The 17,823-nt window shown below is 45.3% G+C and overlaps 2 protein-coding genes and 1 long non-coding RNA gene across 17 annotated transcripts in view; 1 reads left to right on the top strand and 2 right to left on the bottom strand.

Annotated features, from left to right (window-relative positions):
• The window catches only part of birc6 (baculoviral IAP repeat containing 6), a 98,295-nt gene extending 86,551 nt beyond the window's left edge, over positions 1 to 11,744 (bottom strand). For 12 of the 15 annotated variants that reach the window (XM_047028814.1, XM_047028822.1, XM_047028818.1 and 9 more), the window contains exons 1-7: positions 11,329 to 11,744; positions 8,305 to 8,486; positions 6,240 to 6,377; positions 3,004 to 3,197; positions 2,688 to 2,808; positions 910 to 992; positions 442 to 664 (exon numbers count right to left, since the gene is read on the bottom strand). In XM_047028814.1, the coding sequence (XP_046884770.1) occupies positions 442 to 664; positions 910 to 992; positions 2,688 to 2,808; positions 3,004 to 3,197; positions 6,240 to 6,377; positions 8,305 to 8,486; positions 11,329 to 11,539 (1,152 nt within the window). In that variant the 5' untranslated portion in view covers positions 11,540 to 11,744. The remainder of the gene's footprint in view (positions 1 to 441; positions 665 to 909; positions 993 to 2,687; positions 2,809 to 3,003; positions 3,198 to 6,239; positions 6,378 to 8,304; positions 8,487 to 11,328) is intronic. The other 3 variants (XM_047028819.1, XM_047028825.1, XM_047028829.1) reach the window with 2 other exon arrangements.
• On the top strand, positions 11,658 to 12,236 carry LOC124473435. The gene is made up of 2 exons (XR_006956727.1): positions 11,658 to 11,759; positions 11,976 to 12,236. It is a non-coding gene; the product is annotated as an uncharacterized LOC124473435 (long non-coding RNA).
• Positions 12,237 to 15,686, bottom strand: yipf4 (Yip1 domain family, member 4). Its single transcript, XM_047028830.1, has 6 exons — positions 15,436 to 15,686; positions 14,726 to 14,879; positions 14,424 to 14,595; positions 13,868 to 13,945; positions 13,562 to 13,675; positions 12,237 to 13,341 (listed from the first exon to the last, which is right to left on the bottom strand). Exons 1-6 carry the CDS (start codon positions 15,491 to 15,493, stop codon positions 13,204 to 13,206), a joined length of 714 nt encoding a protein of 237 aa, XP_046884786.1. The 5' UTR covers positions 15,494 to 15,686; the 3' UTR covers positions 12,237 to 13,203.
• Between the last annotated feature and the right edge of the window lie 2,137 nt (positions 15,687 to 17,823).

Here is a 17,823-nt window from a genome sequence, read left to right as displayed (position 1 = left end):
ACCCGCGTGATGAGGAATATCTCCTCCGGTATTACGGGGCTATCTCAAGACGCCATCTTTGTCTGTTTTGTCCCCTTCAGTTTTAGAGTTCTCACGAGTTGTACCTTCAGCATTAGTTAAACTGGTACACTACTTATTTAAGATTCGTATGTGTTTCACGTATGCACCTTCCTGCCACAGTAAATTCCTTGTCTGTGTGAACTTTCCTAGCGAATAAAACCCATTCAGATTCTGAGTCGCACCCCACTTTGCAGACGCTCCCTACAGATACAGCCTTTGCAGACGCTCCCTACAGATACAGCCTTTGCAGACGCTCCCTACAGATACAGCCTTTGCAGACGCTCCCTACAGATACAGCCTTTGCAGACGCTCCCTACAGATACAGCCTTTGCAGACGCTCCCTGCATGCACAAAGCGCCTCTCCCCGGTCTCCCCCCATACCTTCATCATCTTGGAGACGTCCCAGATGCAGATCTTGCCCCTCTTGGTGGCCGCGGCCAGGAAGTGGGGGCAGCTGCCGAAGCCGTAGCAGGCGATCTTGTCCGAGCCGTCCGGGCTGGGGAACTGGGCGGGGCTGGTGGCCAGCGTCACGGACAGGGGCACGTTCTGTGTGTGCTCGCCCTTCACAAACGGGCAGTTGGGGGAGTGACGCTCGTGCTCAGACCTGCAGGGCGAGGGGGAGGGCGAGACTCGGATTAGCCGGTTACCGAGTCGGTTGACATATTTAACGACAGGCGACGCAGGACGGTGGCACCACATGGTGATGAATATTCATCTGCTGCGATGGATTTAAACAACGGATGACGTTTCGTCTGTTGTTGATGAGTAATCCTGTGTTCTGTAAACTGGGAGGGGGGGGGAGCAGGCGTGTGTGCGCGTGTGTGTGCGCGTGTGTGTGTGTCTTCTCACCATGGTTCATCGGTGGGCTCCCAGCAGACCAGACACACGCTGCAGGTGAAGCACATGGCCCTGTCATCACCTGTGGAGGCAGGCTGCAGGAGGAGAGGGAGGGGGAGGAGGAGAAGGAAAAGAAGAGAGGGAGGAGGAGAAGAGAGGGAGGAGGAGAAGAAGAGAGGGAGGAGGAGAAGAAGAGAGGGAGGAGGAGAAGAGAGGGAGGAGGAGAGAGGGAGGAGGAGAAGAGAGAGAGGAGGAGAAGAGAGGGAGGAGGAGAAGAGAGGGAGGAGGAGAAGAGAGAGAGGAGGAGAAGAGAGGGAGGAGGAGAGAGGGAGGAGGAGAAGAGAAAGAGGAGGAGAAGAGAGGGAGGAGGAGAAGAGAGGGAGGAGGAGAAGAGAGGGAGGAGGAGAAGAGAGAGAGGAGGAGAAGAGAGGGAGAAGGAGAGAGGGAGGGAGGAGGAGAGAGGGAGGAGAAGAAGAGAGGGAGGAGGAGAAGAGAGGGAGGAGGAGAGGGAGGAGGAGAGAGGGAGGAGGAGAAGAAGAGAGGGAGGAGGAGAAGAGAGGGAGGAGGAGAAGAGAGGGAGGAGGAGAGGGAGGGAGGAGGAGAAAGTGGAGGAAGAGAAGTAGAGACCATAATTTTAAACAAGTGTACAAACCATTGTAACATGACTGTAAGCTGTAGTCAAAGAAAATGGGAATGCACACAATTTTTGGACTGGTAATGTACTGACAAAGATGGTTTAAAGAATAATACTGTACTGACAAATACGATTTATGGCATAATACAGTATTGTACTGACACACAAGGGACATCCTTGAGATGAAATGTGAACATACTTTGTGTTCAGGAGTCAAGGCACAAGCCAAACTCCACTCCCATGTGGTTGGCATGACAACAGAGCACACCAGCAAGAGGAGTGGTGGCGTTGCCATGGTTACAGTTTCTTATCAATGACATTGGACGCAACTGTGGAATCGAAAGCATCTCCGTGTTTGGAATGAGATGGTGTGGGGAAGAGTAGGGGAAATCCACCGGAGAAATGAAAGCCAAATGAAACGCAACCACTGAGCCTGATCAGATAGGTATGCATTCTGCCGTTTGTCATTTTGCTGGATATCTGCCCTGTCTTTGTCTACCCGGTCTTTGTCTACCCGATGCATACCTTAAAACGCAACGAACTACGGCAGACACCAGAGAGAGAAGCTGATTTGGGCCGGTTTTGGTTTCATGGGGGAATGAACCGAAAGGTTAACAGCAAAGCAAAAAGGGTAGCTCGCCATTTCCTGCACAAATAATGAAATACTTGGGAGGCAAAATTAGGATAACGTTTGGATAATACATTTGATTTGCTTATAAATGATCATATTCAGAATCTTAACAGTCCCTCGCTTTCAGAATAGACTAATTGGGAAAAATTATATTTTAAATCATTTTTAAATACTTCATAGATCCCTGCTTTTGTCCCACATATGAACCAGTACGGCAAACCAACACAAGAGTTTAAAATATGAATGACACTCCCGAAGCAGAGTTGCAAAGCCCCACTGACAATGAGGGATCCCCAGCGCATCGTCAAAGGTTTCAACGCAACTGGCGTGAGCACACTGCCGAGTGCTTCCGTTCTAAACGAAGGCACAGCCCGTCTGTCGAGATGTTTTGGACCCCATCATTGAGTGAGAGTGCGCTCACATGCACATAAACATGCATGAATGTGGCACGCTGGAATCTATCTCAAAGAGCCCTGTAGAGACAACAGTGTGTGTGTGTGTGTGTGTGTGTGTGTGGATCCTTACACTGCCTACCTGGTGGTAGAACCCTGCCTGGGCCATGGGGTCAGGCTGTGCCCACCTGTACCCCGCATGGGGCCACGACATGAACGTCTCCCTCCTGTTGGCCTCGCTGTACATCAACGACCTGCAAGACCACAGACACACACTATCTCAATCCTACCTGCCCAGAAATGGAGTTCTGAAATGCTGGGAAGAGGATATAGATCTGTTTATTCATTTAAGGATCATGCAGACGACATGGTGCGGCGGGAGGTGGTGGTGTGGGGGTCACATTGAAGGTTCTTTCGACGGCCGGGTGTTGTGGTCCCTGGAGCCTCACCTGTCCACAGAGCGGCCAGGCCCCACCCCCAGCTCGGGACGAGCGCTGGGTAAGAGGTAGGAGAGCCGGTCCATGATGGACGAGCCCACGGACAAGGCCGCCACGTTCTGGTTGATCTTTTTCAGCTCGTTGACGATGGCGCTGGCCACCAGCTTCAGCACGTGGTGGGGGAGATGGAATGTCACCGTTGCCCACTGGGAGGGAGGGGGGGATGAAAGGAGAAAGGGAATGGAGAGAGAGAGAGAGAGAGAGAGAGAGAGAGAGAGAGAGAGAGACAGAGAGAGAGACAGAGAGACAGAGAGGAAGCAAAGATGTGCACGAGAGATTAGTCAATTGTCTGGGCAGGCCTACAGCTGACTCCTAAAAAGGTTGCGTAACGTGCAGGCTTCCCATCGTGTAGTCTCAATCATGTGTATCTAAAAACACAACAGAACTGCTTTCCCTCTGGGTTCAAAAACAACAGGAAGCGGTTTGGAGAGCAGGCCCCTGTCCCGTGCTTACGTCACACAACACACACACTCACACACACACACACACACAGGCCAGTGGGAAAAGTTTACAGGGGAATCCATCACACCAGCAGGCCGTCAGAGCTGGTCTCACGCCAGGGGGAAAAAGAGGTCGGTAAAATGCCAATGCTGGCACTGCCAGCCTCACGTTGGGACTTGAAGCATTACAAAAACACACAGGAAGTAAAAAAATATATAAAAAATGAAAACTAAAAACGTGACAGCTGTTAAAGCATTCACTTTCTAGGCTTGCTGTGAAGTCCAGCAAGTGGAACAATGGGCTTGAGCTGAATGTAGAATGAAATGGGCCATGTATGTGAGCAAGTATGCGTGTGTGCAAATGTGTGTTTGTGTGTAAAGTGAGCGAGAGTGTGTTCCGGTTGGACGGCCCTCCCCATTGAGCAGTGGAGCGGTGGAGCTCTCCCAGCCAGTGTTGCGGCCCGTGCATGAGTACACATCTGGGACAGGAACAGAACAACAACCCCCAAAAAAACCTGGAGAGATGCACTCAGGGGTTAGTGGACACGGCACGCGGGCCCACGGGACTTTTTGCCATGTCGCTCCCACCGCTGCCTCATTCTTCATCTGCGGGGGGGGGGGCGACACGGGGGCTGATAAAGCAGAGGCTGCAACCGACGTGTCGAGACAGCCATCATCTGTCCTGTCTGTAAACACCTTTTATTTCCCAGCCATCGGGCCTGGCTGGCAAACGGAGCCCCGCTTAGGAATTTGCTCGACTTCATTGTTTTACAACAGACCTTTTCGTATGGTGCGTAGTGCACAGTAGAAACCAGACTCTTAGCTGCATCTGAGTTTGTCTTGATGTAAGCCCACTGGTTTGGGCTGCCATGTACCTCCCGTGCCGTGGCTCCCACCTCAGAACCTGCTGTGCTACGACCAGGGGGACAGTCAGCACACAGACACCCAACCAATGGAGAAGAATGCCCATTTCAGGCAGCTTTTTTTCGATCTGGGTGTAACTATGCTGATTCAGGAAGTTCCGAGTCGGAACTTCTCCTCTGATTGGCTCAAAAAGTGTCAAATTCAAAAGCTGCGGCAGGAAGGTTAGACGGATCCACTGTTCTGAAACTGCAGCTGAGCGTGCCCGAGCACCAAAGATGAACGGCCAATCAGATGCCGGCCGCAACCCCCCCCCCCCCCCCCCCCCCCCTGCTGTGACTGAGAAGGTGCTGATGTCCACAAACCATGTCTAGCTTCCTGGAGTCAAGGCCAGATGTAGTCTGACTGAAATAACAGCTCCCTCAGTCATGTGAGAGAGAGACAGAGAGAGAGAGAGAGAGACAGAGAGAGAGAGAGAGACAGAGAGAGAAAGGCTTCAATTCCTTCACATCAAGGTGTGTCTGAGGTGTTTTTGGACCTCAGCCAAAGGGCGTATGTAGAGCCGTGTGGCAGGAACACAACTACTTTGCATTAAGGAACATCACAACGGACTGCGATGGAAATGCCACCGAACTTGCATTTACACACCCATCGACGGCTGCCTTTGCCGCACACGAGCAACCGTCTCTGCCCCAGTGAATCTGTCGATAAATCTCCGCACATGAACAGATGAAGGATCCTTAAATGCTTCTGACATCTTTGTGATCTGTTTTGGCCAAAGGATCAATTAGAGTGTAGTATGGGCACTGGGACAAGAGTGGTGCTTGTTCCCCCTGCCTGCCCCGGGCTATTAATATGCCGATGAGGTCTGCAGAGTGGGCTCCCTGTGTGTGTGTGTCGCAGACTGCAGTCCAATATCAACACAAAAGGAAGCCCAAATGCAATGTCACATCTCCCCAATACACTGGGAGAGGATCTCCTCCCATATACTTCAATAACAAACTGAAATGTCCTAGTGCGTGTGTGTGTGTGCACGTGAGAGAGAAAGGGAAACCGAGAGACAGAGAGAGACAGAGAGAGAGAGAGAAAGAGAAAGACCCGTGCGGGTGTGTATCAAGTCCAATGAGCAAATCTACTGGTCGAATCGACCGACACTACGACAACATTTCTTTTGTCGTCGTGTCGACGGCATCTCAACCGGCAGCGACGGCATCTCAGCCCTGTTCAAACCGCATCACCTTCAGTCTCCTCTGACTTCACACGGCTAGCAGCTAGTTAGCCTCCGCGGGGCAGCTGCAGCAGAGCAGCTTGGATGTGAGCAACACCTCAGCCAGCCGGGGATGACAGGCAGAGAACGCGTGTGCACACCAACACACAGCAGCAGCAGCAGCAGCAGCATACACTGCTGTATCAGCTCCCAGAGCCTGACCTACTGATTAGATTGAAGCGTCATCTTTGGGGCAACGTTATACTTTTACCTGATTGCATTTTGCGGTGAGCAGCAGGCTGACCGCAGCGCGTGGTTGGCATGCTAAGTAGCATGAAACAACGTAACACTGACAGTGAGCACGCTACGACACGGCGGGTTTTGAATAATTGAGGGGGGAACAAGGTTCGGCCTGCACAGTCACTGGTTACTGTTGTACTGGAACTGGTGTGGAAACATCGCAGTGTGAGCAAAAATAGATTGTAAACTGTGACTTCTGATAACATATCAGTTACAGTAGACGTTCATGGATCTGCTCGTTTGGATTTTTTAGGTCTGGGTTCAGTGAGCTTCGCAACTGCTTAGTAAAACACGACTTGTATGAAGGGTACAGACGTAGCGCAACGCTAGCATATCTGAATGTGACCCGATTGGCCTCTTTGAGGAGACATGTGACTCACCTTGGCCACTTTGTGGTTGGCTGCCGTCTCGTGCGAGGTATTCTTGAGTCCTTCTTTGAGCTGGGTGATGAACAGGTCGTAGCCTTCTGTGTTGGACACGTCCACCTTCTCTTGACAGGCTGATAACATTTGCTGGGCCTGGGGACACACACAGACACACACACACACAATGAAGGCAGTGCTTTGCATACTCTTGCACCCGACGCACTGATGCTACACAAGCGGTTCCGTGCACGTCCGCACACAAACAAAAACACCGCTACAGGCCTTCCACACATCAACGTGTGACAGTTTGTCTGTTGTGGACACTAAAAATACGATGATCTAATTCAGCCCACCGAGTCATTTGATTGGATTAGGTCGCTTGAAGTCACAATCTGGAGACCAAAACAGATATAGACCCAACACGGCCAGGGCCGTGGTCAAACTACGCTGTCAGCTCGTCAAAGCTCTCTCAGACCTGCAGCAGAAGAGGCAGCGATGAAGTCTGCTGCAGGAGAGAGGAGCTCGGAGGGATGGAGGGCAAATCAATACGGGCCAGCAGCACAAAGTACACACACACGCGCAATGCCACACCCACTGAAGAGAAACGACTGTCATAAGCAGGCGTCCACAGACACAGGCTGGGTCCATCGTTTTGACTGACGGTGTATCCAAGGGATGTATGAGGGAGCCCGTAGCCGTCCACAGACTCACCGCTCGGTGGATTGATGGCCAAGGTGAACGTCTAAGGCTACAGTCTATACTTGTAATCCACCTTTAGAATGAGAAGACAATGGACTTGACTGCATTTGGGCCTTCTGCAAATGGGGTGGCCTAGCGCATCTAGAAATGCATGTCACACATTCGGGCAGGCAACCACGATCAACTGGCACACCCAGGAAGCATATCGATGGGATTTATTTCTGACAAGGATTTTCTAACTGATGTACAGTACCAGTCAAAAGTTTGGGAAAATATGTCCAAACCTTTGACTGGCAATTTGTCCTTTTACTTTTGTGACATTAGAGGTACTTCAGGTGACCTCGATTATCGGTTGCATCCTGTAGATATCGGAGCCTTGGTTTCAGAACTGGCCATGTGGACTTCCAAGTTTCGGAGGAAGAACCGTACGTCTAGCCGTTTACAGCCCTTCGGAAAACAACAAGTCTGGACAATAAGCTCAGACTTCTGATGGGCTGATAATGACACAGGAACCCGATTCAACAGCACACTTCAGAAGGACAAAAGAAAATCCCTGAGAAAGGCATCTTCCGATCATTCACAAGACATTTACTCCCCTGTAATGGTTGTAAATATCTTATGGATGTATTCATAATTTATTATATCGATCCATACTAAAATGCCACAACAACTGACATTGAGAGCGCTAAAAGTAGCAGTTTGACAAACTTTGTGCATCCATCGTCTGGGCAAGGTTGAGAGAACAAAATGAGGCCAGGTGAAGCTGTAGGTCATTGATCCACTGATCAAATAAGACTCACTTGAAAGAGTTAATGTGTAACCCAGCCATATAGATCCTATAGGTGGACAAAGTTAACAATGGCCCAGATTACAAGGAGGAGAGGGTGGAGGAGGGCCATTCATTCTTTTCCGGGGCGGTATACAGGAATGATCTTTATGCGGGAAACCTGAAGTGTTTCACGTCGATCATCCACTGACATTGAATGCTGAATGTGGCGGTCCACGTTACACGCTCCACCCCCAGGTGATTGTGCAGCCACGGCATTGTCCTCCTCCTCCTCCTCCAGTCTTAGACGGAGGGGAGGGTGGATTCCCCACGGACGGGGCCACGGGTGGACCAGTTTGTCTGCATTACAAGCACTCCTCAAGTGATGGATGTGTGTCCTGAACTCAATTGACTCCTACAGTAGATTTACAGGCTTATATTCATCTGCAGGCCATCATCAAGCGTGAACTCACGCTAACAACAACATTTTTACATTAAGCCTACGTCCCTAAATCAGCACAATCAGGGTGCGTTATTGATTTGGCCATCTCAAGCAGCGCGCTCGTCTCCTACTGGCTGCCATGCGTGCCTGCGTCTTGGCGCTTGCAGTCTTACCTCCGTGACGGGCAGCTCCAGCTGGACCATGTCCTCAGGCTTGGCCACAGGGGCCTGCAGGGCCGTGTCCAGAAGCAGGATGCCATTGAGGTCCTTCCTGCAGCCGACCGCGTAGTCATCCACAAACAAGACCTTGTCCACAGACGGGTAGTACTGACACCTGACGCGGCCCCCTGGTTTAGCTGGCGAGAATCAAAACCACAGAGAGCACAGCATTGAGGTAGGTGTTGAAGATCATTTACTTAAGCCTGGTTGAGACTAGAGTCTGGTAGGCAGGTGGAAATCTGACTTGTGGAAATAAGATTTCAATGTGTTGGATCAGCATAGCATGAACATTTTCTTTTTTTAATAGTCCTTGGACTGAATGATGTCATAGCTGTGTGTAGATCATTGGTTATGCAAGCATTTTGTGCAACTGGAGAAAAAAATAAAAAACTACAAGTATCAGCAAGTTTTCATAGCCTGTGCATTAGCATTTATAGAACATTTAGTGAAACAGTTTTTTTCCTGCATCACACTGGGCAATAATAAACCACTTACTAACATGTGTACATGGCATGCTACTACGTCATGAGTGTTTGGAGGACAGTGTGGGGCATTAAGACGTAAACCTACAAACAGGTGTCTCTTATACCACTTTGAGAGATTCAAGCTGACTATGCTACAGAATTGTAATGCTTTCAATTAGCAGCTTCTAGTCATTCGATATAAAGACAAGATATCATTTTTCCAAAGGTCTAGTTTCCTACAGAGGCTGTGTTTGTCCGTCACTCGATTCTTTCCAATGCAGGGAAAACATCTAAAGAGAACAAGCAGCTTCAGAACATGCATAGTTTCCCCATAGCCTAATTTCTGCACCATTTGGGTTGAGTCACATTGTTTACAGTCAATATCCCGTTGTGTAACAAAAGGCTGCAGAGCATGGCCTTTAAAAGGAGTCAACAAATGTATTTGTGAGACAATGGAATTAGCCTCCTTCCTGTTGTAACCCATCAGCATTGATAATTGAGAATTTAGATTGAGTCAAATGTTATAGTTTGTTAATTGATTATAAGAACTGAAGGAGCCAAACCAGGTCTGCGATATACATGTTATGCAATTGCCGATCATATCAGCTTACTGACAAACAGACTAAGGTTATTCAACTGATCAAACAGGGACTTTACAGTTTCAAATGCAGTTTGACAGGCTTGCAATACAAATTGCGATTTTAAGCATGTGTTCATGTTTGTTACAGGTCTGATGTGAACTATAGAAGAAGCGAGCTGATAGCAGTTTTCAATATTGGATTCAGTATCCATCTCTCCTATTGAGGAGATTCTCAGAATATATATGTTGCAAGCACCAAGTGAATAGAAAAAGTGTATAACATGACACAAAGATGTACTTGCTGAACCAGGACCTCAACAGACAGTCTGCAGTTGCATCTCAACATAAGGGTGAGCCTTATAAAACACAAGACGGTTTTAAACGAGACCATTTCTTATGAATCCATATACAACCTTAGAATTATGGGAAAAAAATATAATAATTTATTAGGAACTTTGTGGATTCCATTAGCTAAGAACAATGTATAGCCTTTACATAGCCTACATGGCACAGTTAGTAACGAGCTATCAAACTGTCTGTTTTTAAGAGAATAGTTGATATGCTTGCTAGTTACATTTTAGGTTACTCTATGTTGTGTCAAGCTGCCATTTTAAATAGTGACTATTGTCCCAATGTTGGCCTAGGCGTAGGTACGATTTGATGCAGCTAAACTAGCTACACAGCAAGTCACCACCTTGCAATCGTAGCGAAGCTAGCTAACACATTAGCAAGCGGCACCGACAATCACAGGTAATTACAGTGTGAGCACAAAAACAAGCTTGGTAGGGTTGAGTAACGTTAACCCTAATACTGAGGGCAAAGTCAAAGTATTAAACGAAAGCTTGATTGTGTACATTTTAAAATTCAAAACATTCCGCACGATTAACCTCCAGTCAGTACTTCCCAATTTGAAGAGCTAGATACGCTCGCCCGTTTTTAACCATTGGTTGCAGTAATACAGTATACTAAGCTTAATTGGGTAGGCGAAGCAAGCGGTAACGAATTGCTGGCGCTATCACGCCTTAACCGTTCGCTAGCTATCTAGCTAAACACGGGCAAATAGCAAAGACAATTGAATCAAACTAAACAACGAAGAAAAAACGCAAGACAATAATTTTCAATGTTTGTCGACCGCTGGCTACACACTTACAACGGCATGCGCTGACAGAGTAAAGCTAAATGTTTGATGTACAGCTAGACCTAGTAGCACCACTGCTAACAGCAGGCTGGTTCACTCACACCTTATACGCTAGGTAGCTAACTTTTTATGATTAACGTTTTTATTATTTATTTAAGCTCTATGTACTGTACAGTAGGTACAATCGTGTTAACAAGACTATTCTTTTAATTTGGGATTATATAATTACTTAAATTATTCACTCGGTTAACATTGTGTTGGCTACACTACTGTAGTCATCCTTTGCCATTCCTGTTGTGTAAATGCAGGCACTTGAAACACGCAACCCTCTCTAGTACTGTAGTCAGTAGCCCATAATACACACTAGCTCGCCAGCTTGCTACCTAACAACAACAACAACAACAGCTTGACAGTGAATAAGTCTAAAAGATCACAGGGGAATGTCTACAAGCTATCCAGACACATTTGACCTTATTACTGCACTAGCCGAATCATAACATACACTTCTCGGTCTGGTTTGAAGTTACTAGGCTACTAGCTCTAGCTAAACTGATGGCTAATGTAGAGCTAAGCTAGCAGGCTCGTGTTAGCCTAGCAGGCCCATGTTTTGACAAGTAGCTAAGTATCGCAGCCTGTCATTTACGTTAGCCAGCAAGTTAGCTAGCGTTAGCTGGCTAACATTAGCGAATAGTTATTTGAATCAGGTGATTGTCAGAACTATAAGCTAGCTAGTTGGCTAGCCAGAAAGCAAACTATCCGTCATAATAGCTAACTGATATTTAAGAAGTTGGACTCACCATGCATAGCCGAGGCCTGTAGAATGGCGCCTGACGTGCCATCGATGACTTTGATACTGCCCCGGCTAGTGACGGCCAGGATAGCATTCAGGGCCGGGTGATAGGAAAGGCTTCGCAGGCCCTCCTCGTCGCAACGCAGGCAACCGTCTCTCAGTACAATCCAGTCTGAGGAGGTAGACGAGCAGGAGCCCGGCGAGGCCGCGGCCGCCATCTTTCCTTATTTTTCCCTTCCCTTCTATATCTTTTTAGGGTGCTCCGTTGATAAGAGTAAGATTGATAAATTCAAAAGCTGATCCCCAAACTACCGCTCCTCTACCACTGCTGACTCTCCTTCTGCGGCTTCTGCTCCTCCGCCTGTTAACGCAACAGTAGCTATTCACCATCAGTACTGAGAAGGCTACGAGCTCCGCTCTCTGTCAGATGGATGTCAGGTAAACGGAACTAGCGTAGCAGTTTTGCCATCTCACGCGATACCAGTGGGTGCACTACGATGTTTACGTTCGTAGATGTCAATTTCAGCGGCTCGGTACATTATATCAGTCTGACATTGTTTGTAAATATATACTTAATTTATTATGCATTTAGCCTTAACTGTACGTGTTTTGCGTTTTGTATCAATTTCCTTTCCATCATGTCCCCTCTTCTAGGCAAACCTCCAGACCGATCTTTAAACCAAATATGTTGTTCCCACATCAAGTCGTTACGATATGCATTTGGTCTGGTCCTGTGGACGCGTCAAACAAAGGGTTGCGAGGACCTCTGCACATCTCTACTCTGTGAAAGACCAATCACTCTTTTGATCTCTAATGTATTAGTCTACCCAAGTAGGCCTGAAAAAGTACAAGACACGGCCTGAAGAAATTGAACTTCTATGGAGTTTCCAACCCAATAAACAGTAGTTTTACACATGTATTTTCCATATTTATTATTCTGGATCATCCAGTTATATTAGTTTCGACATCCATGTACATGGAAACTCTTGCAACTGAAGATTTGGGACGCAAACTATCATGCATCCATTGGGCTTCACCACCTCCTAATGAGCTTTGCTTTGGATCATACTTATTTTTCACAAATGTATATGCTCTGCTACTATGAAACAATACAAAGTTATATACAGTAGTGAATACACAGAAAATACAATACAAGCACCTGACAAGTCAGATTGATCAAATATGTTCACTAGTGTAAACTAATCAAACGCACCAAATTTAGTAAACATTTTATTTCACACAAACTGCACATCTATCCCCTCACCCAGAATGTAACTCATAAGTTAAGAAATAAAAGTTTATATAAAAATGCTTGGATGGCCCCATCTAATGGACATCCAATCCAATGTATTGCTCCATAGCAATAGATAACATATTACATAATGCCAAAACCTTCCACTTACAAAATAAACACGTTTCAAACAACATTGGTGTCTCCATTTTTTACTCCAAATTCAACTTCTGAACATTTGATATTTGGCACAACATTCTTCAATTGAACATTATCAGGCTAACTCAATAACCAAGTGAGACCCTTCTCTTATTACTTACTATGTTTTATTGTTATGCTAATAATGAAGGCATGAGTTCTACTTTTGAATAGTATAGAATCTAAATGCAAAGCATTCCTAAAATCGAGTGCATTTTATTCAGTACACAATTACATCAGTGATACATCAATACACTGATGTATCTTAAACCTCATGTCCCCATGATCTAATTTAGGATTGTAAACAGGGTTAAAAGAGAAGGGAGAAGAAAAAGACATTTGGAAAAACTTCCAAAACTTCTTATTTTCATCATGGAATGAATTTTTTTGCGTCTTTTCACGGTGCTTTGTGTAAGTATCCAAACAAAAGTTAGTAAGTGGCCATGTGTCCAATCAGACTCCGGTATATAGCGACAGGAAGTAAATATACAAAAGAAAAATGGGGTATATGAGAAGTGGCTTCTTGGTTTTGAATTCATCCCCAACAAGCAGTGAAGCAGCACTGTAGGCAGCCCAGAATACACCACAAAGCTAAAAAGTGGAAAAAGATTCACAGATTCAATGACAACAATTAGATACTGTAGGTATATTCTTACCTCTACATATCATTCAATAATCTATGCATAAAACATTTAAAACGTCATATAGTTTTGACATTTTAAATGTTCTAAATGTAAATGTTATTTTTCTGACATGCAAGCATCAATACTGGAACACAGTTATAGAACAAGAGCTGACCACAAAGATTTACCTTTATTAGTGTAGAAAAAATGTCGAACGTCCCAATGACCAAAAGCAATGGGGCTATTACAATGAGCGGGAGAAGGGAGTATCCAATCACACCAAGGACTTGTCCATAAGACACCTATTTTAAAAAAAAAAAAAATTGTGAATGGCAAAATTGCATTCTTGATAAAACGTGTAGATTTGTTTACTTTAAGACAATAACAGACACCTCAAAACCTATAGGTGAAGCGTTAGAAATATACACAACCGATTTGTGATTCAGGAGTATCTGCTTTTTGTTCTTTTATATGTAAACTTCTATGAACCTTACCTCGCCACCCAGCACACGGGCAAGCAAAAAGATTGTTAAAGATCCAAATATCCAGATGGTAATAATCCATGACACAACCTTAAAAAAGACAGAGGAACAGATGAGGAGGCAGGAACCATTGTGGTAACATGGTATCAAAGAAAGTTATGTCCATTTCAATTTTAGTTTAAATATTGAGTTGCCTGATATAATGCTGTGTGACGTGTCTATTGTTTGAATTCAAAGGCTTAGTTTCAGAAAGACCCTCAGTTGCTATTATCAGCTCCAGTACAAGTTACTGAAGACAAAAAGTAATAGTAATAGTTGTAGTGATGTTTTATTTCAGTCTCTATCCAAAAAAGATTCCAAACGGAATTCACATAGAAATAAATAACAATAAGGCATTACATTACCTGAAGGTTAAAATAGGGCACAGAGCTATTATTTGGCTGCTAAATTGTGTGTTGCTAGTATATAAGTGTTTTAACTACCAATGTGCAGCCACCTCATTATTACATAGTATAACATAATCAAGGGTACAGTGATGGGGTCAGACTAAGTTATAGGTCCTTCTTACCCTGAACTGGCCATAGATGGATATCATAGAGAACAAGAGAACCACAGCCAATGGACCCCAGAAGTCAGGGTTGTCCCGCACAACCTGCCGGTTGAAGCCCAGAGAGGGCATTGGCATCAGCACACATCGGACCTTGTAGTAGATGTCCTTCAGATCGATGTCCAGCTCCTCCCTAATAAATCAGAACAATACAAGAGAGATATTGGGGGCATTTTAGCAGGTATCAACTCAAAATTAACCATCAGTCTCACCACTATCCATATAGAGCAAAAACAAGCCGCATATCTTTTTTCAGTACTCACAAAAGAGGCTTATTGTCTTCCGTTTGATCCTCTTCTACTTCCAGTAACCAGCCATAACCTCGTTGCCTCAGGAACGTAGTTGCATAGGGGTCTTTTGCACTGTCATTGCCAATGTTCAGTTTGATATCCGGAGCATCAATGGTACCGCTCAGCTCTATAGGACAATAATAGATGCTATTAGATAATCACAAATCTAGATGCATGGACTAGCCCACTATGATATAACTAATCACATAATCACAAAAATAGGTCTTCTGACAGTTTATTCAAAGGCATAAGACATTTTGACAGAAGCAAAAACTTCTAGGTTTATGTTGTATTAGTCAATGAAAATAATCCAACTGTAGTTTATTACAGCTCATTCATACTTCTGTCCCTTACTGAAATGCCATTATCTATTAGCTATGCCATTACTGCCATTAGCTATCTGCCTTCAGTAACAACACCATTTGCAGTATTATACCGACTAACCATTTGTTAAATCTCACTGAGTAGATATGCAGCTAGCACTACCTATATTTCGGGAAACACGTCTTTCACTAAAGAAGATATAGGTTACATTTCTCGCGAGCTATAGGCTACTGTTCGAAAACAATAAATCAGTATGACTGACTTGTGTATGCTGACATAGAATAACTCAGATTAACAGAAATAAGAGGTAAACAGAGAGTCACCTGACTTTTCTGGGCCTGCTACGTGCTAACACTTACCCTCGCCTTCAGTCGATGAGACGAAGGTAAAATCTCCGTTTGTGGGAGAGAACTGCATTGTTGATGTTGTCCCCACAAGTCTTTAAGTTCGAGTAACTGACATTTACATTAGCTGTTTCATTAACTCGCTTGAAACAAATCAGGACAACGCTGTCATTAAACGTGTTTCACGATATTTAGTTAGATTTCGATTCCATTCTGTTGATTTGATGGCTCTCCATAACACAGCAGCTACAAGCAGGAAGTGCAGGGGAAGCTGGGAAAGAGGACACGTCAAATCCCCGTTGCTGAACGGATAATAGCGCCATCTAGTGTTTATTGTATTAGTTGGCTAAATAAACTTCTGAAGTGAAGAATTTGGATGTGCCTGTTTTTCCTACAAGCAGTAAAAGTGAGCATGCACTGTGCATGTGATGTTTGTTAACAATAAACTCGTACATTATACCAATGTACGCAGGTGTAGGCTACATTACTCTGTTCTTTTTTTTTGCATTGAATTAAAACGAAAGCAGAAGTTGACACAACTGGTAGCTTACTTTTTCAAAACCAATAAAACTGAATTTCGAGTTTCATAATGGATCAGGAGGGCTGCAAACCAACAATGGTTTAAATTGTTCCCATATCTAATAATCTTCGTTTAAATTATAGTTGCATTTATATTTTATTTGTCGCATACGTCATGAGTACAACTGCAATTATTTAAAGGTACAAGGGTATTTATTTTGTAAAAAAAAGTCTGTCCCATATAAACCTGTTGTGTAAGCTAATGAGCTCCTCTGAGAGTTGTTAAGTAACACAGAAAGCTCACTGCCAGTGGAATGTCAATTTGTATTTTTTGAAGCGGCCCTCTTCTTTCCAGTCAATCCTGTTCCAGCCAATCTCCTTTGACGAGGCGAGCTGGTAGAAGACCTGAAGTTCAGAAAAGAGAGACACGGTGGTGCTGTTTCTCATATTTGCATATATTACTTTTTTAGGTTTTTACTTTTTGCAGTAACTTTTTGCAGTTTTAACTTGTAACAGAGAATGCTTAATATGGGGAGAACCAAAGAGTCAATATAAGTTATTGGGGAGAACTGCCACTCTCGGGAAACTTCCGGCTTCTCAATTGGTTGCAGTTCCACCATAGTTCCATGAGGGCGCTAACGGGCGAGTGCAGAATGAATGGAAGTTTATTTAGGAAAAAAAAAATTCTCATCGCCCTGCTCTAATGCCGGAGAAGACGCCGCCGGTTCATCCCATTCGCCGTTTGCGGATAAACAACGGAGCTTATCATCGCTGAACCTGGCCGAGTTCGATGACCTGCTGACCAGAGTGAGACCCCGGATAGCGAGGCAAAACATCTTGTTCCGTGAGACATTCAGCTCATAGCCTTTATAGTAAATCGTTATATTTCAGTGTTCTCAGACTATAATACAGTGTTGTTATTTTCTATGCATTATTTTCTATGTATGGTATTTTTCTTTGTAGATAGCTTGCCACGTGGGATTTGTTCATGACGATCAGCTTCAGCTATCGTGTGGGCTCATGCACTGTGGCACGTATTTTTGGGGCTGTGTCTAAAGCCATTTGGGACTGCCTGGTGTTGGAGTTCATGCCTGAGCCAACAAAGCAGGACTGGAGGGACATTGCTGAAGGCTTCCTTCAGAGGTGGAACTTCCCAAACTGCCTGGGTTCCATCATGGTAAGCACATTCCCAGCTAACACATTTACGTTGCCCTGACGTTGTCGCAACGTCACGCGATGACCAAACATACGTTGCCGCAACGTCTTTGGCGACGTTGCGGGACCGTGCATCTGTGGGGCGCCTGTAGGTTGCCGCAACGTCATCTTGTGACGTTGCCAGTCCGTAACCGCGACGTCGTGGCAACGTTAATTTTCCAACGTTGCCAGTCCGTAACCGCAACGTCGTGGCAACGTTATTTTCCGACGTTGCCAGTCCGTAACCGCAACCTCCTAGCAACGTAATTTTCTGACGTTGCCAGTCCGTAATCGCGACGTCGTGGCAATGTTATTTTCCGACGTTGCCAGTCGGTAACCGCAACCTCCTAGCAACGTTGTTTTGGGACGTTGCCAATCCGTAACCGCGACGTCGTGGCAACGTTATTTTCCGACGTTGCCAGTCGGTAACCGCGACCTCCTAGCAACGTTGTTTTGTGACGTTGCCAGTCCGTAACCGCGACCTCCTAGCAACGTAATTTTGTGACGTTGCTAGTCCGTAACTGCGACGTCAACAATTTACTTAATTATGAAGTAACCTTCATATGCAGACCTCATTTGCCCAGAAGGCTACTTGTTTTGGTATAATAGATAGCCAACCTTAGGAGGAATATGTTTGTGTGATGTGTAGCCTGACTCAAGCTAAATCATAAACGAGGCAGCATTTCAGAA

This window comes from Hypomesus transpacificus, chromosome 11, assembly GCF_021917145.1.
Source record: "Hypomesus transpacificus isolate Combined female chromosome 11, fHypTra1, whole genome shotgun sequence".
Classification (NCBI taxonomy): domain Eukaryota; kingdom Metazoa; phylum Chordata; class Actinopteri; order Osmeriformes; family Osmeridae; genus Hypomesus; species Hypomesus transpacificus.
The sequence above is the reverse complement of the archived record's forward strand: the minus strand, read 5'-3'. Positions and strand labels throughout refer to the sequence as shown.

Coding starts and splice junctions, on each gene's coding strand:
- yipf4 (XM_047028830.1), bottom strand. CDS start 15,493: ATGCAGTTCTCTCCCACAAACGGAGATTTTACCTTCGTCTCATCGACT. Junction 14,880..15,435: donor CTCATCGACTGAAGGCGAGG/GTAAGTGTTAGC, acceptor ATTGTCCTATAG/AGCTGAGCGGTACCATTGAT. Junction 13,946..14,423: donor CCATCTATGGCCAGTTCAGG/GTAAGAAGGACC, acceptor GTCTTTTTTAAG/GTTGTGTCATGGATTATTAC.